This window comes from Bos grunniens, chromosome 8, assembly GCF_055505025.1.
Source record: "Bos grunniens cultivar Pamir isolate PY7600 chromosome 8, Bosgru_T2T1.0, whole genome shotgun sequence".
Classification (NCBI taxonomy): domain Eukaryota; kingdom Metazoa; phylum Chordata; class Mammalia; order Artiodactyla; family Bovidae; genus Bos; species Bos grunniens.
The window spans coordinates 8,459,272-8,485,515 of NC_141172.1; the positions used below are offsets into that span (position 1 = coordinate 8,459,272).

At 45.3% G+C, this 26,244-nt stretch overlaps 1 protein-coding gene across 5 annotated transcripts in view; it reads right to left on the reverse strand.

The window, feature by feature from the left end:
• The window catches only part of EXTL3 (exostosin like glycosyltransferase 3), a 132,088-nt gene that overhangs the window by 13,903 nt on the left and 91,941 nt on the right, over nucleotides 1-26,244 (reverse strand). For 4 of the 5 annotated variants that reach the window (XM_086414768.1, XM_086414767.1, XM_086414769.1 and 1 more), the window contains exons 3-5: nucleotides 23,508-26,135; nucleotides 11,132-11,259; nucleotides 4,420-4,564 (exon numbers count right to left, since the gene is read on the reverse strand). In XM_086414768.1, coding sequence (XP_086270894.1) covers nucleotides 4,420-4,564; nucleotides 11,132-11,259; nucleotides 23,508-25,655 — 2,421 coding nt within the window. In that variant the 5' untranslated portion in view covers nucleotides 25,656-26,135. Of the gene's footprint in view, nucleotides 1-4,419; nucleotides 4,565-7,988; nucleotides 8,054-11,131; nucleotides 11,260-23,507; nucleotides 26,136-26,244 lie in introns of those variants that run through there. The other variant, XM_086414771.1, reaches the window with a different exon arrangement.

Sequence of the window (26,244 nt, forward strand, 5' to 3'; positions counted from 1 at the left end):
AAGCAAGGGTAAGCGAGGAGGAAAGTCCGGTTATCTTCTCAGACCTCAGTAAGTCACTGAGTAATGAGATGGCAGATCCCGCAGGGCCTCACTTCTCAGTCTGGGCACAGGCTAGCCCTGCCTGAAGCCACCCTCATCCCTGGCCCACACTGTTCACAGCCTCCTGATCGGCCTCCCTGCTGCCTTCTTGCTCCCATCAGTCCATCCTCAGCGCAGCAGAGCAATCGTATTAAAACATGGGCCTCCTTTACTCCAAACCCCTCAATGGCTTCTCATCTCACTCAGATTAAGCCTAAGTTCTTAACATGTCCCACAAGGTCCACAGGTGTGCACTGGCTCACACCTACCAATGAATGTCGACTGCTGAACTTTCAGGGATTTTAGGAATTTTGTGACCTTGTTATGAAAAACAGCCATTATTAAAAATAGAATTACACATACTTAAAATTAAAGGGCTTCCCTGGTGGTTCAGCAGTAAAGAATCTGCCTGCCAATGCAGAAGACGCGGATTCTACCCCTGGGTTGGGAAGACCACCTGGAGAAGGAAATAACAACCCACTCCAGTATTCTTGCCTGGAGAATCCCATGGACGGAGGAGCCTGGCGGGCTACAGTCCATGAGGTCATAGAGTCAGACACGCCTTAGCGACTAAATGACAACTGAAAACTAAATACATTATATCAAAAGCCAATAAATACCTAAAGCTCATCACTTATTTAACTAGTTAACACAATTATAACTATTACATTTATCATCTTTTTTTTTTTTTTTTTTTTAACTTTTTGGTTGCGCTGCAAGGCATGGAAGATCCTAGTTCCCCAACAAAGGATCGAACCCTCGATCCCCTGCAGTGGAAGTGCAGTCCTAAACGCTGGACCCCCAGGGAAGTCCCACATTTACTGTCATCTTGAGGCTGCTCGTGCCTATTATAACTGTCTGGTGAAAATACTACGAAACTGGCATGTAACTGCTCATCTCTTCCAACAGCCACGCTCAGTGACTCATGTTGTTAACCTGAACTCAGTCATGGCAAGAATATTTGCACCACAGAAGTGAATAAATGCCATAAAACACCCCAAATGGTAAGCGAGATCTGGTGCAATATGCTGATGATGAATGAACAGGTGAGGTGTCCAATAAAACTGACTTAGGTATCTTTTTACCTTAAATGGTAGAATCTATACAGCAAAACAACCATAAAATTTTTGTACCAAACAGTGGTTTGCTGGTTATCTTGTGACAAAATACTTAAAAGATGGTGAACTTAAAAGATGAATTATACATCTTTCTTTTACGAAAAGACAGATTGACCCTTTAACTGGCCACTGCCTATCATTAGCATGCTAATAAGAATATTTATTAATTAAAAATCCATATCTTTATCAAGGGAAACATGACATTATACGAAAAAAGAACTGACTTAAAAGTATATGGTGAAAGCATTATGAAAACAAATATTTAGAAGTATTTCCACTATTATATTATCTTTATGCCAAAAATAATTTTTAAAACACAGAAAAACTTTGTAATCTGTTTAAAAATCTTCTTAATGTTTCAGTGAATTTAGAACCTACTCTAAAATATAAAATGCGATTTCTGCTCATTAGTTTGCTTAAAAAAATTGGTGCCATAGAAGATGAAAATTCAACAATTTCAACAAAATACTACCAAATTGGTAGATAAGCATCAGGACTTTGGAAGCAGGGCAATAAGGTATTTCTTCCAGGGAAAGTGATTAAAACAAAGTATCAGAAATGTGCTTAATTTAGAAACAGACCAATTTAGAAACAGAACACTGACCTGCCAGTATACAACGTGTCAAATCAAGATTTTCAAAAATAAGAAGGCATGTTCAGTCATTGCTCTCACTAAAATTTAAGAATTTAGTGAGACTATTATTTTGAAAGTGTTTCATCTTATCTCAACCATATAAAAATTTCTGTAAGTATGGTAGTACAGTACACATACTATAATTTATACATACATACATTTGTGAGGTACCAAAAGTTTTTACTGATAGGCACTTACAGTAAAAAGAAAAAATAACTTGATTGCTCTAGACTAGGGAAGGCCAACTTAGTTTCTTCCAAAGGGCAAACAAGGAAACTTTGGGGGGAAAAGTTCAGTTTGAAGTACTAGGAGGAATACAGGAACGTCCTGAAAATGAATTCACAAGTGAAGCTCTCGGGGAAAGGCAAGGTTGGAAATCACAGCTTATGGCTGAGAAAAGCCACAGGAGCCTGAGAGGACGCAAGGCCAACACAGAATAAGAAGAGCACTCGGCAATTATACATAAACTAGATCACCAACAAGCACCTACTGAGAGCAGAGGCGACTCCACTCGATATTCTGTAACAACTTTTATGGGAAAAGGCTCTGAAAAAGAACAGCTACGTGTGTAACGTGCAACTGAATCACTCTGCTGCACACCTGAAACACAACACTGGAAATCAACCACACTCCAGTGTAAAATAAGAACCAACTTTAAAAAAAAGAAAAGCGCTAGACAGAAGTAGAACCCTGTGAAGAAGTGGAGTCGCTCAGTCGTGTCCAACTTTGCAACCCCATGGACTGTGGCCTACTGGGCTCCTCCGTCCGTGGGATTCTCCAGGCAAGAGTACTGGAGTGGGGTGCCATTTCCTTCTCCAGGGGATCTTCCTGACCCAGGGACTGAACCCAGGTCTCCCGCATTGTAGGCAGACACTTTACCATTTGAGCCACTAGAAGTATAATACTTCAATAATTATAGGGAGATAGGGTCCTGGCTGGGTTGGTCAGGAGAGCACGGAGTGGAGATCAGGATGACAGGCCAGGTGGTAACATCTTTGCTGACCATGAACGGATGACTTAGGAGGTCGGTAGTTGGAGCAACAAGACAGATACAACGAGTCTCAAATGTGATTTCACATGACAAGTGAGAAGCAATTGTCAAGAAGAGTCACCAGTGAGCAGTGGAATGGTTCTCTCTACCTGGCTCCAGGGTACAAGTGTGGGGAAATGAATAGTCTCAATCACGGTCCCTGGAAGGAAGGAATAGGCTGAAGGGGAAGCACTGTCCTCAGAGAAAAGTCAGGTTTCAACCAGATCAAGGAGACAGAGGAGGTTTTCTGTGAAGTGGGGGTACAGGCAGTTTGGCCATCCCAGAACAGGGGCTCTTCATAGCCTAAAGAGAGGACCTGGGAGGGAAGGTATGGAGCAGTCCCATCTGTCATTTTTAATTTTCTAGTGGCCACAGTTTTAAGAAATAAAGAGAAACAGTAAAATTAATTAGTAACATATTTTAATTTAAACCAGTGTATCCAAAATAATTGCACTTTATAAAATAATTGCACATACAATCACTCCAGTGTTCTTGCCTGGAGAATCCCAGGGACGGGGGAGCCTCGTGGGCTGCCGTCTATGGGGTCACACAGAGTCGGACACAACTGAAGTGACTTAGCAGCAGCAGCACATACAATCATTCCCTATTGGCTCAGATGGTAAAGAATCTGCCTGCAATGCAGGAGAAATGGGTTCGATCCCTGGGTTGGAAAGATCCCCTAGAGAAGGATACCCACTCCAGTATTCTTGCCTGGAGAATTCCTTGGACAGAGGAGCCTGCCAGGCTACAGTCCATGGGATGGCAAAGAGTCAGACATAACTGAGACACTAACACTTACTCACCCAACATACAATCAATATAAAAAACTAGTAAAGAGATAGTCTACACTCTTTCTTTCATGCTAAGTTTTCAAAGTCTGGTACGTACAATACTGTACACTGAGAGCACATCTCAGCACTGACCAGTCACGTTTCAAGTGCTCAGCAGCCACATGTGCCCAGGGGCTATTTTACAGAACAGATGAAATGGAGAGAGAAGATTAGTCAGGAGCAAGAAAACAGAACAGTTTAGCAACAACAGTACAAGAGAGGAGTAATGACTGGACGGGTCTGCATCCTAAATACTCAACAGAAATCAGGACATGAAGCAACGTGAAAATTAAAAGCTCTAAGGAATCAAACAGAACTTGCAGAGCCTGAATGGACAGAAGCTTGTGGTGGGGCCTGGGACAGAGGTGGTTGAATCAGGAGAGGGCTACATTCAGCCTTTTGTTGGCCAGGCCATGTCCAGAATGGCTGTGGGGAAACTGGAAAATGTTTTGCCCCAGTGCTCTCAGTTTTACTGAGGGAGAGCCAATGCTCAGGAAGATAAACTGATTTTCTAATGGCCAATGCAGCAGCCTTCCCATCCTGACTTCATTCTAGAGTTGCTATAATCATCTTGATCACTGTCTTTAAAGATAGAAGTAGTGTAATTCTAACAAGCAAGGGATACGTAAGAAGCATTAGGAGAGTTATCTTTATTTAAAGCAGCATTTCACTGCCACACAAAAGCTCAACTCTGACCAAGTCATGCCAATCCTACCAGCCCTTTCTTACCTTGTGGAAGAAGGCAGCACCTGTCAGCACCATGGACAGCTCACAGGAGTAGTTGGAGTTGTACAGCCAGGACTGATGAGGGATGTCCCACGCATGGTAACGGCCAGGGAAACCCACAATGCGGTCCCGTGCTTCTCTCCACACCCTCATAAAACACAAGCATATGCACACACCTGAGTACCAAGCTCTAAGGTTATCAGAAATGTGTAAAATCATTGCCTCTATTTTGCAGGATCTCTCTTTTTGAGCTGTTACTTTTTTCTTTTTAATTTTATATACCAAATCAATCACAAACCAAACAGAATAAAAACAAAGTATCACCCACAGTTTCCTTAATAAGCACCTGCCTATCAATCCTCTAACTTATTGATGCTGGGGGCCAGCATCTCTCCAGCCCTTGCATACAGAACAAGCTGGAGAAACACGGAAAGGCTCTAAGGAGTCTAAGGCAGTTAAAGGTTTCCAGGATGGGGTAAGTACAATAATCTGCTAAGAAGCAGAAAGAAGGTAATTTTTATATCTATTTCTTTTTAATATTATTTAATTTCTTAAGCTTTACTTTTAAAGATCGTAACATACTAGTATGGTAGGACTTGTACATAATCTATGTACATTGTATACTTAACTCCTCTTTTACTGAGTGACCCCGATCTAACCACAGGAGACTGCTGCCTGGAGTTAGGTGCAACAGTCTAAAATTCTGATTGGAGCAGAGCTGAGGTGGAAATCTGTACCATGAAAAGCAGTGGTCTACAGAACCCTACAAATGAAAGGCTTCATAAATGTAAGAAATAAGCTGGGAATGTTTCCAGGATAAACTTTTCTAACATCTCCAAATTTACCTTACCTCTAGGTAAGGTACAACAAATAAAATCCGTTTCATAGGCTGAAATCCACAGTCCTGCATAAGTGCTTCAGGTGTACCATAAAAAAGGATCCACCACCGCCTCCCTCCACCTCACTCCAACAGATATTCAAACTGCCTAACAAAGTCCCTCATCACCCATGAAACCTCAGCTCCTAAAGCACACAGGATTTCATTTCAAGAGTCCCTCTCCTGTTAAGTTTGAAAGCAACTAACCTAGTCCAATGGGCTTTCCAGGCGGTCCAGCAGTAAGGAACCCACCTGTCAATGCAGGAGATGCGGGAGACGAGGGTCCAATATCTAGGCTGGGAAGACGCCTGGAGAAGGAAATGGCTACCCACTCCAGGGTTCTTGCCTGAGATCCCAGGGCAGAGAAGCCTGGCAGGCTACAGTCCATGGGGTCACAAAGAGTTGGACACGACTGACGATGCATACACAGACACACACATACACACAGTCTAGCCCAGAAGATGAGAAATTACAACTTATATCAACATAGCAGCCGTCTAGATGGGCGTCCTGCCACATCCCACCCAAACCCCTACCTCTATCCTCGTTTATCTCCGAACACAGACTTCCAAACACTCACCTAAAAAGCTGTATTTTAATAATATATTTTGACAGTTACAGAATATAAGGATTGTTAATAAATACCAACAGCATATCCGAAGGCTATATCAATACTCCTAAAAATACTGATCCCTTCAAATGCCTCCAGGAACAGAAACCTACTTTCCAGTCCATGATCCCTCACTGCAAAGCTTACACTTTTGCTCTTTTTAAAAATAAAGTTTATAGAGATATAAACCACATAGAAGGCTCACTTGTTTAAAAGTTTATGACTTGCTGGGGTTTAGTATGTAATATATGCAACCATCACCACTTCAGAATATTTTCATAACCTATTAATGAAAAGAAACTCCATAGCCACTAGCAGTTTAGCAGTCATTTCCCATTCACCCCCAACCCCAGTCTCCCACGGCAACCACTAATCTACCTTCTGTCTCCATGGCTCTGCTTGTTGCAGACATTTCACACAAACGGACTCACACAGTACGTGACCTTTAGTGACTGGCTTGTTTCACTTAGCCTGTTTTCATGTTGCAGCACGTGTCAGCACTTCATTCCTTTCTGTTGCCAAGTAATATTCCACTGTATGGATATATGTTTGTTTATCCATTCATCAGCTGATGGACATTCTGATTATACTTCTCTTGTTTTAGCTTTTTTGACAACTGATTTTTCTTTGGTGTGTGGCAAAACACACATGACACAAAATTTACCATTTTAATTATTTTCAAGTATATAGTTCAATGGCATTAAGTATATTCCCACTGTTAAATGATCATCACAATCATTTATCTCCAGAATGTTTCCATCTTTCCAATCTAAAACCTGACCCATTAAACATTTGGCATTCTTGCCTTCCTTTAGTCCCAGGCACCCGCCATTCTACTTCGTCTCTATGAACCTGACTACTGTGAGTGCCTCATATAAGCTGAATCATGTTATACTTACTGACTCTTATAAATAATGCTGCTATGAACAGTCAGGGACTGTTTTTATACAGATACATGTTTTCAGTTCTCTTGGGTCTCTTTATCCATCACTTAAAAACATACTATTTCCTTCTTTGCTACATAAGCTGAAGTCGGCCAAGATCCACATTATCTTTTGCCAGAGGGACAGTTTCTATGGATGTATTTATTTACTGATTCTAAATCAAAGTACAGCTGATTTACAATTTTTAGGTGCACAGCAAATTGACTAAGTTATATATATTATTTTTCAGACTCTTTTCCATTAAAGGTTATTGCAAGATATTGAATATAGCTCCCTGTGCTGCACAGCAGGTCCTTGTTATCTATTTTATATACATGTGCATGTTAGTCGCTCAGCCATGTACAGCTCTGTGAAATGACACATGTATAGTAGTTTGTATCTTTTAAGTCCAAATTCCTAGATTTAGCCCTGCTCCCCGTTCCCCCTTTGGAACCATCACGCTTGCGTCCTGTGTCTCGGTCTGTTTCCGTTTGGTAAATAAGCTCACCTGCATCATTGTTTTGATCCCACATGTGAGTGATACCATATGGTATCTGACTTTCTCTAACTGACTTCACTTAGTCTGATAACCTCTAGGTCCATCCATGTTGCTGTAAATGGCATTATTTCATTCTTTTTATGGTTGAAAAATATTCCACGGTATCTATATGCCACATCTTCTTTATCCAGTCATCTGCTGATTTCAACATTTAGGTGGCTTTCATGTCTCAACTACTGTAAACAGTGCTGCAGTGAACGTCAGAACGCGTGTATCCTTTCGAAAAGGGAACCCTCCTACACTCTTGGTGGAAACGTAAACTGGTACAGCCACTACGGAGAACAGTATGGCAGTTCCTTAAAAAACTAAGAACAGAGTTATCATGTAATCCAGCAATCCCATTCCTAGGCATACATAGGGAAAAGATGAAAACTCTAATTCGAAAGCAAAGTTTTTAGATCAAAGGATGCCCAAATAAATGAGAGAATACTCAGGGTAATAGAAGATTTGGAAGTAGAGTCAGAGATAATTCACTTGTCTTATAACCAGAGACTAAACCTCAAATTTCTAATGATGGTAAGAGACTCTTAACCACTTGATAATAAAAAGGCAAAGGATCTAAGCAGACATTTCTCCAAAGAAGATAAACAGATGGTCACTGACCACATGAAAAGACGCTCAACACCGTCAGTTATAAGGCTTCCATCATTCTCTCACCACTTGGAAACCTGGTGACAAATGGAAAGGATCAAAAATCTTTCTAAATCAAGAACAAACACCAGTTATCTTAATAAGCTTCAAACTCATCAAAGCAGGACTGCTTATCTAATCGTTCTCGGGATCTAGCGCTGATCGGCAATTCTCCTGTTAACACCCCATGACTCTGTCCACAGCCTCCAGTCCCTCAGCAGACTCTTAAGTACATCACGCTGTATCGGAAACACCCCACCTTCCCGTCCCTCCCGTCACCATCAATAACAACAACTGTGATGGCAAAGGCCCATCTCTGCTATCATCACATGGCTTTTTTTCCCTTCATAAAATCAAGGCAAGAGAGCTGCTTACTTATTATTATGGTAATGTGAAATCCAGTGGGATTTTCACAATTGCTAACAACAGATTCTCGCCTCAATAACATAGTGGTAGGAGGAGGTCAGAGGAAATGAGAGGCTGGCTGAGGGGGAGGAAGAGCAGATGTTCCACTTTGTCAGAAATGTGCCAGGTGACTACACACGGACCTAAGAAAATAGAGCAGTAAAGCTGCTGTGCTTCCATCCAAGCGTCTGCACTTACCATCTAAGCTGAAGCCCGGAAGCTAGGGGTCGGCCAGGCTCTCAGGGCCCGAAACAAAAGCACAGAGAAAAGAGTTTTTGTCCTGGAATCTATACTTCGTTTGAATGAGATCCTCAAAGATATCCACTCCAGTGTTTCTCAAACTATGTGGCAAAGAAGTAATTTTCCCTGGGCTTGGTCATGCTTTTGTAACAACACAATAAAAATGAATTGCATGTTTTCTTAAATATAACACCAAAAGGACAAGTAACCAATGAAAACCTAGACAAACTGGGCTTCATTAAAACGAAAAGTTTTGTGCTTTGAAGGACACCATCAAGAATGTGAAAAGACAACCCACAGCATAAGAGGAAAAAATTACAGATCATTATCCCTGATAAGGGACTTGTACCTAGAATATACAAAGAACTCTGACAACTCAAAAATAAAAAGACAAACCAGTCATGTACACACTGCTATATTTAAAACAGAAACCCAACAAAGACCTACTGTATAGCAGGGACCTCTGCTCGATGTTATGTGCTAGCCTGGATTGCGGGGGGGCGGGGGGAGGGGGTGGTCTGGGGAAGAATGGATTGCTAAGTCGCTTCAGTGGTGTCCAACTCTGTACGACCCCATAGACGGCAGCCCACCAGGCTCCCCCGTCCCTGGGATTCTCCAGGCAAGAACACTGGAGTGGGTTGCCATTTCCTTCTCCAATGCATGAAAGTGAAAAGTGAAAGTGAAGTTGCTCAGTTGTGTCTGACTCTAGCGATACCATGGACTGCAGCCTAACCAGGCTCCTCCGTCCATGGGATTTTCCAGGCAAGAGTACTGGAGCGGGGTGCCACTGCCTTCTCCGGAAGAATGGATACACATAGATACATGGCTGAGTCCCTCTGCTGTTCACCTGAAACTACCACAATGTTAACTGGCTATTTCCCACTACAAAACAAAAAGTTTACAGTTTAAAAAAAAAACAAAACAGACAACCCAAATAACAAACAGCAAAGTATCTAAATAGACATCTCTTCAAAGAAGATATATAAGTTTATTCCTAAACACATGAAAAGATGAGCAATATCCTAAGTCATTAGGGAAATGCAAATCAAAACTACACTGAAATACCACTTTGCACCCAGTAGGAGGGCTATAATTACAGAAAAGATCAAGTGTCGACAAAGACACAGAGAAATCAGAACCCTCATTCGCTGCTGGTACAATATAAAATGGTGCAGCTACTCTGGAAAACAGGCTGGGAGTTCTTCAAAATGTTAAACCAAGTATGTATCTATAAATAGTCATATAAAAAAGCATGTACATTAATGTTCATAGCAGTATTCACAATAGCAAAGAAGCAGAAATGACCCAAGTGTCCAAAAATGGACAAATAAAATGTGTGCGTGCGTGCTCAGTCGTGTCCAACTCTCTGCGACCCCACAGACGCAGCCTGCCAGCTCCTGTGTCCATGGGATTTCCCAGGCAAGAATAGTGGAGTGGGTTCCTATTTCTTTCTCCAGGGAACTTTAACCCAGGGGTCGAATCCACGTCTCCTGCATTGGCAAGCACATTCTCTACCACTGAGCCGCCTGGGAGTCAACAGAAGGTGCACGTCCGTACAGAATGAAGTGCTGACAGATGCCACTAGACAGACGAACGCCGAAAGCACCGTTAAGTGAAAGAAACCAGTTACCAAGGAGCACATGTTACACTGTACCATGTATATGGGACGTCTATAACAGATAAACTTACAGAGAAACTAAGTACATTAATGGTTGCCAATGCTTTAGAGGAGTCGGAGAAAAACAGAGAATGACTGCTAATGGGTACAAGCTTTCTTCTGATGGCGATGAAGATTTCTAAAGCAGATCACGGTGACAGTTGCACAACCTTGTAAATACGCTAGAAGCCACTGAATGGGACCCTTAAATGAGTGAACTGTAGGACGTATGAATTATACTCAATAGATGTTACTCAAAAATGAATTACAAGAAAAGCGTTCACACTTGGATGTCATGGTAAATGTCAAGTTATTTAAAGGCTTCTAAATGTCTACCCTCAATTTCTGTACTTACCTCACTTTGGACAGGAAATAAACTGTCCATGAGTCAGCGCCAGGACTGGACACTCTGAGTGGCCCTGATCTACTCTGTTCTCTTATCTGTACTGTTCCTTCAAAGTGAGATATTTAGGTCCTGGGGCTTCCCAGGTGGCGCTAGTGGTAAAGAACCCTCCTGCCAATGCAGGATACGTAAGAGATGAGGGTTCAATCCCTAGGTCGAGAAGATCCCCTGGAGAAGGGCATGGCAACCCACTCCACTATTCTTGCCTGGACAATCCCATGGACAGAGGAGCCTGGTGGGCTACGGTCCCTGGGGTGGCACAGAGTCAGACACAGCTGAAGCGACTTAGCACACAAGATGTCTCAGTTACTACCAGCTACGAAACTCATTTGGCTGCCTCATCCAGCCTTTGAGTTAGTTTCCTGTCACTTGCCAACAAAAGCGTTTCTTGATTAAAAATCAGCTCCTCACCGAAACCCAAACATGATTTCATCATGGCGGAGGTGAGCGTCATCATCAATAGACAGGATGGCCTCTGTCTCGATTTCATTCCACGGCAGGAATCGGTTGTTCAGACTGTTCTTCTCAGTACGAACCACCTGTAAAGAGAAAGGAAAAACACTGATGATCAATGATGTAATGCAGAATGCAAAAGAGGGCTGTCTTTAGGTCAAAGGAGATTGTGGCTAAATATGCAGAAGTGAAGAAGAACTAAAGAGCCTCTTGTTCCAATATTCATTGGAAGGACTGATGCTGAAGGTCCAATCCTTTGGCCACCTGATGTGAAGAACCGACTCATTGGAAAAGATCCTGATGCTGGAACGGTTGAAGGCAGGAGGAGAAGGGGGCAACAGAGGAAGAGATGGCTGGATACAGCATCACTGATTCAGTTAACACGAATTTGAGCAAACTCTGAGAGATACTGAAGAGACGGTGCCTGGCGTGCTGTGGTTCACGGGGTCCCAAAGAGTTGCCCACGATTTAGAGAATGAATAACAACAACAAAGCCAAACTGTACAATGGAGCACACGTCTTACAGGAACAAAAACTACCTTATAATTCGGCAAATTTATAAAGATTTCCCATTGGAAGCTTTATTCATTTGCTAACTAATTTTCCTGGGAAACAAGCTAAAGCTGAGGATTATTTTAAGTATGCAACAGACACGGTTTAGGGATATTAACAATAACTTTCCCAAGAGAACACAAAGCGGCAGAGCAGAACTGAGGTTACGATCCTCAGCTCCGGAATCCCCTGGAAACCCAACTCAGAACTCCCTGGAGTCTGTGTCCTTTCTGAGTCCCGATTTAAAGGCCTTTCTTTTCCATCTGAAACAACTAAGGCGAGCCCATCCAGTTGAGGTTAATTACTCTGCTTCTGCAACTGCTACCTGCAACACCGACTACACTTACAAGAGCTTTTTCTCTCAAGGGGAACCTGACTCAGTAAAACTAAGAGCTTCTGTGCCCAAAGAAATTCCGAATTCAAAGAATCTTATCCCAAGTGACTGACATATGCAAAGCTGTTATTTCTTCCCGAAACAAAGATGCAGTGCTCGATCGTAAGAACTGCATTATAACTTTTAAAATTATTTAAATGTGCCTCCCTGGGAGGCTTCCCTAGTGGACTTCCCTGGTGGCTGAGACAATAATACGTCTGTCTACAATGCAGGAGACCCAGGTTCAATCCCTGGGTAGGGAAGATCTCCTGGAGAAGGAAATGGCAACCCACTCCAGTATTCTTGCCTGGAAAATCCCATGGACAGAGGAGCTTGGTGGGCTACAGTTTATGGGGTCACAAAGAGTCAGATACGACCGAGAGACTTCACTTTCACTTTTTTTCTTTCAAGTGTGCCTCAGATAGTAGCTACTACTAGGTGGTAGCTTTAGTATTCACTTTGACTCTGAAACTCAAACAAGGATGGACAGACTCGAGTACTCTGATAGCTCCTTTAATTTTATGGTTTCTATACCCATTAAGTATTGACTAACTAGTGAGGAATCATTTTATTCTCAAAAGCCAGAAACAAAGAGAACGTCTTGAGTAATCATCTTTTTAGACAGTTGGGAAGGGACATCCTTCTTGCAATGGGACACCTGTACTGAGGCTCACCTCTACGTGACGTGATGAATATAATTTTATCCAGGGTCTAAAAGCTGAGTGTTTTTGTTCATTGGTTGGTCACATCGCGCAGCATGTGGGATCTCAGTTCCCCGACCAGGAACTGAACCCACGGCCCCTGCGCTGGGAGCACAGAATCTCAGCCACTGGACCGCCAGGGAAGTCCGTGTGAATGGTTTTAAAGGTTCTCCCAGGACCTTGTGAGCACTGTCTCTTCAGCTTAAAATCCTCTCTCTCTCCTATTCCTCCACCACAACTATTCTCCCCCTGAACACCCGGCTCAGATGTCTCCTTGCTCACCAATCTTGTCAAAAGTACTAATAATCACTTCTTCTATGTTCTTAAAGCAGAGACCTCACATTTCAATTCATTCATTCCAGCACACTTAGAATCCAATTAGTTCAGAGCCAGAAGGGCCTCGGAGATCATTCCGTCAACTTTTACTTTGCATGTTGACAACAGGCCCCTCACAGAGCTAGACTCCTAACTCACGCCTCCCTACTCCAAATCAGTCTTCTTCTGGGAAACTTAGGTTAAACCTGTAAGTCTCATCTAGCTATAGGCCCTATGAAAAATGCATTATTAATTTGTGTACTATCAAGAAATAAAAATGCCGCCAAATAAGAAAAATACGAAAAAATAGTTCACCATTTAGAATGTTTACTCTAGTAAGAGCTTTTTAAAATTTCGACTCAGTCCTGGAGGAGTCCCTACCAAGTAAGAACAAGGGGAAATTGGTAACAGATTTGCTGCTACCAACAGCAGACATCAGGGGCAAAGCAAAAGACACAGAAATCCATCTTGCCCTGCAGCACTTTTGAACAAGAAAAAATCTCCGTGCTTATGGCCTGGACCTCCCAAGCTTGGGTTCAGCAGTGACAGAACAAAGGCACTGAAGGCCGGGTCAGGAAAGAGAGAGGGACGCGCAGGGGAGGTGGCCAGCTGCTCGCTGTGCGGGTTGCCCAGCTCAACTCCCAGGGAGTAGGACGCCGGTCACGGTAGCAGAAGTCAACTGCCAGCATCCAGTGCCGGTAAAATGCCATCTGTGGTTTAAGACACACACCCAATTTCAGACATGTGGAAATGTAAAATAACGTCCACCCTGGGTCAGTGGACCTCGGCAGTTGCACACTGTAATGCCTGCCCCCACAAACTACCCTGGGATCTTTCCCATTACTTTCCAAGCGCACCCAGCATTCACTCAACACAGAACGGCAATGCTGCCTGTTCAGTGGACAGAGCTTTCCCTCAACCCTACCAGGGAATACACATCGCTTAAAACGAAGAAAACATTCAGTAAAACATCCGGTTACTGAATGCTCAACTGTAGGTTACCAATTTTGTGGGTCAATCACCAAGAGGATTATCTATACCACAATTAACAATTCAGGGGCTTCCCTGGTGGCGCAGTAGATAAGAATCCACCTGCCGACGCAGGGAACGTGGGTTTGACCCGGTCTTGTCTGGGAAGACCCCACGTGCCACAGAGCAACTAAGCCCATATGCTACAACGGCTGAGCCTGCGTTCTAGAGCCTGCAAGCCGCAACTAGTGAAGCCCGTGCCCCTGGGGTCTGTGCTCTACAAGATAAGCCTCCATGAGAAGCTCTCACATTGCAAGGAAGAGTAGCCCCCACTCACTGTAACTATAGAAAGCCCACAAGCAGCAACAAAGACTCAGCAGAACCAAAAAGAGAAGGAAAAGCAAAAAAAATCCAGGAACACAGCACAGAGCTCTAGTACTCAAAGTGTGATCCCAAAGTCAGCAACATGGGCGTCACCCAGGATTCCATTAGAAAGGCAGAATTGCCAGCCGTCCTAAACCTACCTAGCCAGGACCTGCGTTTTAATATCTCCAGAGTGAGTCCTAGGCACGCCGCACTTTGAGAGGCGCTGGGACAGAGGGGAAAGCATGGCTTTGGAGTCAACCAGAAAGACCTGAGTTCAGATTTCAATTCTACCACTTACTACATGCATGAACCTGAGTAGGCAGCCTCTGTGCGGAGTCAGCACAGCACGATGTTGTGCGAAAAACGGGAGCTACTTACCAGCCACACTTGACAACGCTACAGTCAACTCCTTCATCTAAAATTCAGAAACAACAATAAAAACTAACACCATCATGCTCTGATACCTAGAACACAGGCAGACTTTTGGTCTCATTACAAAGTGAATCCAATCAAGAGGAGCTGCCTGTCCTGTGGAAAACCGAGATGGAGCGGAAGGTCTCATATCAAGTGTGTGTTGGCCTAGATTTCACATTCAGTTTTTTAGCAAGTTTATCAAAGTTCATTAAGAGGCATGTCCATTAAGAACAAGTCCTCTGGATTCAGGAATATAGCACATGTTCTGTCTCAGCTCATCCTGGCATTACTCCTCGGGGCTGGACGACAGCAAGATCTTCAGGGTAAGGGAACTGAATCGGAATAAAAGAGAAGCTTTCCAGGATTCAGAGAAACACAGAGTCAAGTATGGCTGCAGCCCACTTGTGGTTAACCCACGAAAAACTCCGGTCAGCAGGTCTGCTTTAAGGATTCTCAGCTAGGAGTGATTGTGACCCTCAGGGGACACTTGACAATGTCTGTGCACATCTTTGGTTGTCACCACTGGGTGGCCAGCGGGTTGCTTGCACTTAGTGGGCAGAGGCCAGGGATGCTGCAATCCCACACTGCACAGGGCTGCTCCCCACAACACAGAACTATCCAGCCCAAATGTCACTGCGCCATTTTCAGAACCAACCACCAGGAGAGAGCAAAGCCAACTCTGAATACGTGTAATTCGTAATGTAAGCACGTCACCTCTTTCTCATAACCAAAAGGATTTCTGCCTTTACAAAGTTCGCAAATACAAACTAAAATCAAAGGGTGAGGGAAGGGTGGGCGAAGTAAAAGCTTTCTTTGGGACTTCCCTGGTGGTCCAGTGGCCAAGACTTCAAGCTCCCAATGCAGGGGGCCTGGGTTCAATCCCAGACCCCATATGCCGCAACTTACGGTCCCACATGGCACACCTGAGACCCAGCGCGGCCAAATAAATAAATTAAAATTTTCTTTTAGGAAAAGCTTTCTTCTACCAGTTTTGCTTCAGAGCTGTAGTGCTTAATGGCTAGACAAAAGCTCAGTGAATCAACCATTATCCATTCTGGCACCAAAATCAGAAGGACAAAGAGATTTAAATATCTGTAACGCAAACATGCAGAACAGCATGGGCCTCTAAGGACCTGACAAAGGGCAGATCAAACGTGAAAGAAATGAGTCAACCAGAAGATGTCATGATTAGGAAATATTCTCACTTCTGTTGATGTTGTTTTCTTTCAAATTAAAACAATGCTCCTCCTCGCTCCCTCAACATTGGCTGTTTTTTTCATGCCTTATGACTACAGCTTAGTGACTTGTGAGCATGAAGACTGACCTTCAAGCTATTGATTTAACTACCGGTATGACACTGACCAGAATGTACAGAGCACAGTGCCTGCCATACAGAAGGTGTTCAACAAGTGCTTTACAAATGAATAAACAAACAGGAAATAGGACCTAACTTAGTCCAGTCCCATCCATATTTTCAGAATATGGAATAAAGACTTGAAAAGTTTATATGTCAACTATAAACACTGATTATACTGAAACCTCTTAGTATCTAATCTAGTTTTCTAGAGCAAAAAAAAAAAAAATCCATCAACCTACAACAGTCAAGGTCAGGAGCAGTGCTCACTGACGCTCTTTTTCCTGTTTCACATACAGTACTCAGATGATGGCCCCTAGTCCTCTGTTCACCTTCATTCATGAAGGCGCCCCTCTTCTCACCACAAAAGAATAGGGCAACAGGCAGAACCTAGACCCCCAGTGTATGCAAATGCATGAGCTGTACATGTCGTACAAAACATACGGAAAACAATCAGTATCCTCAGTTAACATTCAACCCGGGTTCTGAGGAATTCTGGACTTTATGAATGATAAAAGAACTACTACTTAAATAGAATCCTTTCTGCCAATATGTTAACTAACCATTTGGTTTCTAAACCCAGGTAAAATCCGAAAATTCACGTTAATTAGCCAAGTATCAATTCACTTAGTAAGTATTTAATTAGCTATCATGATAAGTCTTTTCCGAATTAGTAGCAAATAACTCAGTATCTGAGGGCCTCCCCAGTGGCTCAGTAGTAAAGAATCAGCCAGCAATGCAGGAGACACAGATTCAACCCCAGGTCAGGAAGATTCCCAGGAGGAGGAAACGGCAACCCACTCCAGTATTATTGCTGGGAAAAACCCCATGGACAGAGGAGCCTGGCGGGCTAGCCAGCAAGAAATGAAGCCTTTAACGGCCCAGCTGGCAGAGGCCCAAGCCTGAACTGTAACGACTCTTGAGTTAACAACACAGCCGGTTTCTCCTCCAACCTTCCTCAGCAGACTCCTGGGGCAACAGGACTAAAATAACCACCCTGGCATGACATTAAGTTCCCCAGACAGAACCTGCCTTGTTCAATTCTAGTATCAAGGACTGGGAGAGAGGGGAAAAGGGCTGAAAAACCACCTCATATCTCCACAATCTTCTCTTGGGCAACACAGCGCGTTCTGGCCTCATCTCCAGAGACCCTGGAGACTCCCACAGCAGTATGATACACTTCTCTCTGAATCACCATCTCCACCATGACTGCCCCATCCAGGCCGCCAGCACCCCTCACCTGGGCTCCTGCAATAGCCTTTCAACTCTGTCTGCTCTTTCCCCCATCATCCCACAGTATCATATTTCTCTCTGCTCAAAACCCTCCCCTTGCACCCTCACACACTGAGAATAAAACCTTCAGTCCTCACCATGGCCTACATGTGCCGCCTCTGTCTCCTCCAACCTCCTCTCAAGCTCTACTCTGGATCATTCCGCCCAGGGCACACAGGGTCCCCCTGCCATGGCCTGAGCACAACAAGCTTCCTGCACTTCCTGTTCTCTGTACATCCCCCCAGAATTTACATGGTCCATTCTCCCACTTCCCTCAGGCTTCTGCTCAAATGTCACCTCTTCAAAAAAGTCCTCCTAGGCACCCTATTTAAAGGAGCTGTACCCTTTATAGAGAACAGAACTAAAAACTAAGGATTGAGGGCCTCGGCTGTCAGGGACGTACAAACAAGCGAGTTCACAGCCTAGAGATGGACAGTGTTTTGAGTGGGCAAGACTACACGGTGAACAGCAAAGTCCCCTTTGTAAAACTGCAAAAGGACCGAGTTTGATGTTCTTGTTTCCACAGGATGCTCCAACAAGGCCACCCTATATACTATTTTCCAAAATGTAAAGCAGAGTGAAAAAGATGTGTTAATTGGTCAGAATAAACCAGTAACCTGAACCAATATTTTGGGTGGGGCTGTGTATCAGAGACCAGCTGGAGGCTCCTGCCCACCCAGACGCAGCCTCCTACTGACGGCAACATTAACTCTGGACAAAAATACCAAAAGAGCATTACCTGAAGACACCAGACTGAGCAGAAGGCGACACATTACGAAGGGGAGCCAAAATTTAGGAAGGAATTACTGACATGGGGAGAATCACCGCCGCTTTCCCCTTGAGCGTAGACCAGAGCTGGTACCAAGGATAGCTTAAACTTGCATACAGCACCCAGCTGTTCTGGCCTGAGGAATAAGAGGAAAGAGCCTGGGGCAACCACCACCCCTGGAAGAAAGGAGTTGCAGCAGAGAGAGAACCAGACAGGAGAGCTCCAAGTTCTGTGTATAAAGCTCCCAGTCTCCAGGTCACCCCAGAACCATGCATTCTTTCTGCTGTTCACAAGCAGACCAGCTACAGATAAAAAGGCTGAACTAACATTTGTGTTGCCACCCAAGAGAACTTGCTGTCCAACCAAATTAACTTCCCGCTAAAACTAAAAGCTCAACACTTTTCAGAGAAATAAAACAAAATCCACAGTCTTCGCGACATTCACAATTTAATACAAAACTGTTTGCTGTACAAAGAACCAGACTAACCAGAAGAATATGACCCCCAATTACAATGAATACTCAACCCATATGCTGGAATTAGCAGACCAAGAGGTTAAAGCAGCTAACATAACTGCACTCATTGAAGTGAAGTAGGGACTTCCTAGGTGGTCCAGCGGTTAAGAATCTGCCTTCCAATGCAAGGGACGTGGGTTTGATCCCTGATCAGAGAACTAAGATTCCACACGGCAAGGAGCAAGAAAGCCCGTGTGCTTAACTACTGAGCCCTCACGCTCCAGAGCCCCTGTGCCACAACTAGTGAGTCCATGCACAGCAATGAAAGATCCCACGTGAACCAATGAAGACTCCACGTGCTGCAACGAAGACTCAATGCAGCCAAATAAATAAAATACATTTTTAAACGAGGTGTATTTAGAATGGGAAAAAACGAAACAGGAAATCTCAGGAGAGAAACAGAAACTATTATTTTTAAAAACGTGGAAATTCTTAAACTGGAAAACACAGTATCTGAAATATAAAACTGACTCAATGAAGAACAGTGTAGACACCAAAGTCAGCAAATGTGACGACATATCAACAGAAATTATCAAAGATAAAAAATGATTTTTAAACAATAAACAGAGCTGCCGAAAACTGCAAGACAGTATCAAAATGCCTAGTATAGTATAATGGACAAATAAAATTGTAAAATATATTTTTTAATGCCTAGTATACACAGAATGAAGTCCCCAAAGAGGAAAAAAATACCTGATTAAATATTGAATAAAAAAATTCCCCAAATATAATTTTAAAATACATAAATTACTAGATTTAAGAGCCTTGTTGTTTAGTTGCTAAGTGTTGTCCCACTCTTTGTGACTCCATGGACTGTAGCCCACCAGGCTCATCTGTTCATGAGATTTCCCAGACAAGAATACTGGAGTGAGTTGCCATTTCCTTCTCCAGGGGATCTTCCCCACCCAGGCATTGAACCCACATCTCCTGCACTGGCAGGCGGGTTCTTTATCACTAAGCCACCTGGGATAAGCCCTTAAGAGACTAAGTGAAGCCCAATCAGAACACAGATCAAAGAAAACCACGCAGAGGCGCATCACAGTCAAACTGCTGGAAACCCCGTGTATAGAAAAAGTCTTCAAAGTGGCCAGAGAAAAATAACACACTACCTATGGGGAAATAAATATTTGAGAAATCACTGACTATCACTACAAACAACGGCAGCCAGGAAACAGTGGAAAATCTTTAAGATGCATGAAAGTGCTGACTTCCCCCCTAGAAGGGAGCTTTTCAAAAGGCAGGCCTTCAAATCCCCTGGCCCAACGCCACCCTCCATTTGACTTCCATTAAACATTCATGACATTCCACTCAAGGAGCTAAGGAACCCGATTCAACTGCTCACAAACAAGTAAGAGACAGAAAGATACCTCTGGTGCAGCCATCCCTACCATCCCGGTGAGAGAACCCACCTCCCTGTGGGCAGCACTGTCAATTCGAACAGGCCCTACCTGATCTCAACTGAAACTCTCTTTACATAAAGCATGCTGGGCAGGAGGGTGGCAGTGAAAATCACACTTACTCTCTGCCAGACCCAGAGTAGCTTCCCCCTTGCTTGGTAAGTAATGGAAAAGAGAGAGGGATTTCACCACAGGCCCCAGTAGGTACGCCCGAGACAACCCTGCTCTCTACTTGAACACCGAGGGCTCAACAGACTTCACAGCCCACAGACAGACAGCATTTGTGCCCGCTGCTACGATGGCACCCTGAGCAGAAGACACCCACAGACTGCCCAACATTTTCTGAAGTGGCAGGTAGGCTCCTGGGTTGCTTCTTTTAGCTCAAATCATCTTCCCTGAAGGAATGGAACCTGAAAGACTGCCCGGTCATCTTACAGAGATCTACTGTTAACTATAACAACATGAACAAAGAGGTCACGTCTGCATCCTCGGCGGAAAACCCACTCTCAGACGGCTCCTAACGCTACCACTTCCCACCGCGGAGGGCCACCCTCCCTCTCAGCCCACCGTGATAGCTCTGTGCCCCAGAGGGCGGCAGCTCAACTGCTGCCCAAAAACCCTGCCTCTCCTACATACTGAATAGAAAGCAGTCCAAATATTTAGAGAATGGGGTGAAATTTTCCAGCTTGAAAGAGTTTCTTCTTTTTTCATAGGAATTAGGGAGAAAGACAAAAAAAAAAATGTGTACCACTAATACGGACAAGCTATTCAGAGCTGCCCCCAGCCTGGAGAGTTTCTGGCCCTTTCTGACTAAGCATGGTATTGCTGCAATGAGTGGCTCAGTAATCAAAGAGAACGATTTATCTCCCACCAGAGTTAAAAGGAAGGACTCATTCTGGCAAGCACTCTGCTGCACTTCAGACACCGTTAACCGTGGCGGCATCAGCTTCTCCACGTCCCTAACAAATTTACAGAAAACTCAGCAAAATGGAAAACACAGGCTGCTTTGCTAATGAGGAGCATCGACCTTTCACAGAACGATTTTTTTTTTTTTTTAATTTTGATGACATTCAAAAAGTTGTAACTAGGAAAGAAAAAAAGTGAAACGTATTTGGGAAGAAGTCTAGAGAGAAATCTCCCTGTCTACAAAGCTTTCTTAATATACAAAATAAATTCTGGGGTCAAAAGTTTGCAGCACCCTACAGTTTTTGAAGAGTCTCTGATTATAAATTCAATTAAATAAAATACAAGAAAAGATTAGCAGCAGTAGGAAGAAAGTAGTGGCATTTGTAAAAAAAAAAAAAAAAAGAAAACAAAAGATTTGTACAAGAGAAGAAAGGTAGTAACAGTTAAGACACAAGGGAAATTAAGTCGTGGGTACAAGGAGGTTTATCAGTGAAGTGGGTCCTTAACATAAGCAGAACATCCATGCTGACTTCCATCTCCTTTGACATGAAGGAATAAATAGGAATCAAATAATTATTGGGCACTTTTCCAGTATATTAAAAAGCAGAGACATTACTTTGCCAACAAAGGTCCATCTAGTCAAAGCTATGGTTTTTCCAGTAGTCATGTATGGATGTGATAGTTGGACTATAAAGAAAGTGGAACGCCAAAGAATTGATGCTCTTGAACTGTGGTGTTGGAGAAGACTCCTGAGAGTCCCTTGGACTGCAAGGAGACCCAACAAGTCCCTCCTAAAGGAAATCGGTCCTGAATATTCATTGGAAGGACTGATGCTAAAGCCGAACCTCCAATACTTTGGCCACCTGATGTGAAGAACTGCCTCAGTGGAAAAGACCCTGATGCTGGGAAGGATTGAAGGCGGGAGGAGAACGGGACGACAGAGGATGAGATGGTTGAGTGGCATCACCGACTCAATGGACATGAGTTTGAGGAAACTCCAGGAGTTGGTGAGCGACAGGGAGGCCTGGTGTGCTGCAGTCCATGGGGTCACAAAAAGTCCGACATGACTGAGCGACTTAACTGACTACTTGTATTATCTCAGTGAAAGAAAAAGTGGCTCAGTCATGTCAGACTCTTTGAGACGCCATGGACTATACAGCCCATGGAATTCTCCAGGCCAGAATGCACGGGTAGCCTTTCCCTTCTCCGGGGGATCTTCCGAACCCAGGGATCAAACCCAGGTCTCCGACACTGCAGGCGGATTCTTTACCAATGAGCTATCAGGGAAGCCCTGTATTATCTTAGATCCCTCTTTAATCCTGATGTCAAAGGAGTTAATTAACTTATCAAAGATCACAAAATGACTATTTAATCCTAGGTCTCTACTGTGCCAAAACTCATACTTTCCCATTTACCATAATGCTGATTAGAAAATATTTCATGTGAATTAGCTCAATGAAATAAATATTTTAAAAACTGGTCTAGCCTAAACGTTCCCTTTCAAGGCAAATTCTTGCTAAAAACGACTAATTTTCTTAAGCAAGCGTCTAGCAGTGATGGCTTATCAGACTTTGGCCCCTCTTTGCTGCCTTTTCTGGAAAGTACCTGTGCTGCATGGTAAAGTGTTGCCATGTGGCTTGAGATCTGTTCTTAGGCCTCACATTTAAGAGAAATGGGTAATCTCCTTCTAGATGGACAAACGTACAACAGAAGGTGGATAAACAAAGTACTCAGAACTAAAGCTCTATCCTGCATATTTGGGTATTACTTTTCCTGTAGAATACATCATCCTAACCATAACAGAGAAGAGTTTTATGAGAATGAAACTACAGAAAAGGTCCAAGGTCTCCAACTCCCAAAATACCAAACCCTGACACCAGTCTCCCAGAGGAAGACAATCCTGTGAAATGGAACAGGTCTCCTTCCTAAACCCTTTGGGAGATGATTAAAACCACAGCTCCTGGAATCAGGCACACTAAAAGCTCAGCTCCTCCACAAATGCTAATCGTGACCCTGGGCAAAATAGTTAACATGTCTAAGCCTCAGTTAAGAAATCATACTAGCTCATAACTGTTACTGTAAGCTCTATAAACTCTAAAATTATGAGTGCTTCTTAAATAAACGTCAGCTTTTCATCATCATTCTCATTGTCAGCCCCTTTGTAAGGACAGAGAAGATGTCTACGAGGTCGATGACAGGGTTTTGTAAACCTTCACAGGGCCAGTATCAGTCTCCCTATGGGAACGTCTTAGGGGCCTTTGGAAGTGAGCAGCAGAGAACTGGCAAGACCTGAAAGAACTCAAACAGAAGCAAGGGTAAGAATCTGAATAGGTTAAAAAAAACACACACACAGCATCTTTACAGGAAAGAGAGCATCAAGAATGAACTAGCCTCTGGCGCGGTAAAGAAACCGCTCGTGGCTCTATCATTACCATGATGGGGACCCCAATGTCAGGCCACACCAGGTCCTCTGACGGCAGCTTGGGAGAATTCCACACCACCACGACCTTGTTCAGGTAAGGGAGGCCGTTCAGCCTCTCTAAGGAGTTCATGAGCACCTCCTCCCGCTCGTAAGTCAACATTACCACCGTGAACTGCTCCCGAGGGACGTTGCCGCCCAGCGCAGCCTGAAACTCCTTGCCGGAGCCCCCGGCCCCGCCACCAATGGGCCGGAATCCGGTCCCTGAGCCCAGGAACTTGGCCTCCGAGGGCAGCACGGGGTCAAAGGGCGTGTGGGGGAAGAGATGGAAAGGCCCCGGGGCGGAGTTCCAGCTGCGGTAGAGGTCAGTGACGGTGAGGGTGAAGTTGCGGAGGTACTTGGGCGAGGCGTAGGGCGGCTCGGTCTCCACCGGGCCCAGGTCCAGGTCCCCGGTGTCCGCCATGTTGGGGTCGGTGCCGGCCGCCTTGCCCGAGCGGTGCGGGATCTCGGCCGCGGCCTCCTCCCGGATGGGAGCGGCTGGGATCTGGATGCGCGTCCGGATCACGGCCAGCACGGTGCTGAAGATACTGTCCGTGGTGGAGAAGTAGGTCTCCCAGAGGAAGCGGCCCTGGCGCCGCATGGCCAGCAGGTCGCTGTCCGAGAGGCTCCGCAGCAGGAAGTGGACCTCAGTGACCCGCGGCTTGGGCACCACCAGCGCCGCCTCGCTCCACTGCAGCACGTCCTGGTAGGGGAGCTGCACGTGCTCCCCCAGCACCACCGGGACAGCCCCGACCTCCAGGGCCTCGAAGAGCCGGGTAGCACACCCTGAGGACACAAGCAGGCGCGGGTCCCCCGGCGTGATGATGAGGGCAAAGGTGGAGAGCTTCAGGAGCTCCAGGCGGTCCTCCCGCTCGCCGCACAGCGCCCACTCAGTCGGCAGGCTGGCTCTCGGCTGGCTCTTACAGGTGAATTCCACCAGGACCTGATCGAGCTTGCTGTCTTGGACGGCCTTGAGGGTGGCGATGATCCGATCGTCGTAGTCGGCCGGGGGGTCCCCCTCCATCTCCTCCTCAAAGGAGCGGGCCTCCTGAAGGCTGGATCTCAGCGACTCTATCTTCTCGCCCTGGAAGGTGAAGAGGTATTTCCGCTTCACCGGCACCTGTGGTGGGATTTCCATGAAGTTGGGCTCCGACATGGCGTGGACTAGGGGCGACACCACCAAGTCAAAGCCAGGCCGGTACTGGGCCGCATAGAAGGTGGACTGGGCCACCATGGCCCGGCCGGTGCTGACGTTGTACAGTAAGTTCTGGGTGTCCGACTTCCGAGACAGGCTGATGATGACGTGGTTGTGGCCGTCCGTCCGCCAGTGCGGGAGGGACAACAGCTGCTTCTCCAGGTCGGCGGGCCGCAGCACGGCGGGCTCCTGCATCTCCCCTACTAGGATCACATAAAGGCAGGCGATGTCCGCATTGTCGGTGACATAAACGTTGGCTCGGGCCGTGGCCTGGAAAGCCTGCTTGACCAAGGGATCCAGGTAGCTGCCAAAGGCGAACTGGTCACTGTCATAAACATAGACGGGGAAACCAGAGGTCAGAGGGCACCGGGAATAATCGAAGCAATTGTGCAGCCGGCAGCCCCGCTGGGCCTTGGGGGGCGGGAGGCCGGCATCGTCCTTCTCCGGGAGCAGGCGGATAGGCAGGGAGAGCTTGGGCTGGTTCTGCGCCATCAGCTCCTTGTAGGAATGCTCTGTCTGGCTGATGACGTTCTTGAGCTGAAGCAGGTCCTGCTTGGCATTCTCGATGCTCTTCTTGCAGGCCTCAATCTTCAGGTTCAGCTTGGCGATTTCACTGTTCAGCTCCTGCCGCTTGGCTTCCAGCTGCAGGAGCTCCTCGCTCACGGACTCGCGGATGCGGCACAGGTCCAACACGTGCTTCACCTCGCAGAGTTCGCTGCCGGCCCGCGGGCCGAAGATGCGCTTGCCCGCCTCGTCTGCCTCGTCCAGGGTGGTGAGATAATAGTGAGCGATGAGGGGGAAGAACACCAGGATGATGAACAGCGTGAAGCTGAGCCACGTGAGCCGAATGCGGTTGGACCAGCGCAGCATGCAGGTCTGACCTCCGTTCCCCGCGCCCCCATTCCGCAACATGGTATAGCCCGTCATGAGTCCCTCTGCGGCTCTTGCCTCCGCTGGTCACGTTGGCTCACTCGCCATAACCACGGGTTTCTAGTGGGCCAGGCTCAGCCTCTTCTCACTCAACACGCTTTCCCAAGAGTTAGTGTGCTCCCTGGACAAGGCACCAAGTAGAATGGAAATTTCATCTTCCTCAGCTGTGACTGAAATGGTCTCTGACCCTACTCCAGCAGATTCTGAGTTCTAGCTGTAGGCCAAAGAACATGTCCTTAATCTCTGTCAAAAGCCAGAGGGTACCACATGGTTGTTGAGGTGGGAGGGCGAAGGTCCCTGATGGTGGAGCCAGGGAAAAGCACCCCGGAATCAGACAGACCTCCTCAACCGCCATAGTTCTTGTTCCTTGGTTTCGCTGACCAACACATATGCATAGTTACTTTTCACAGTTATAAGGTAGCTGGTTAGAACAGAAGTAAATGCCAGCCTCTTAAGTGTCACTGCCAATATTCAGGCCTGCAAAAGAAAGAGAAGTGTGTCAGTCTTGATGACCTTATGCTCAACAATCTTGCTTTCCCACTTCTGAAACTTTTTGGAAAATGCCTAAATCTTGTAAGACGGAACA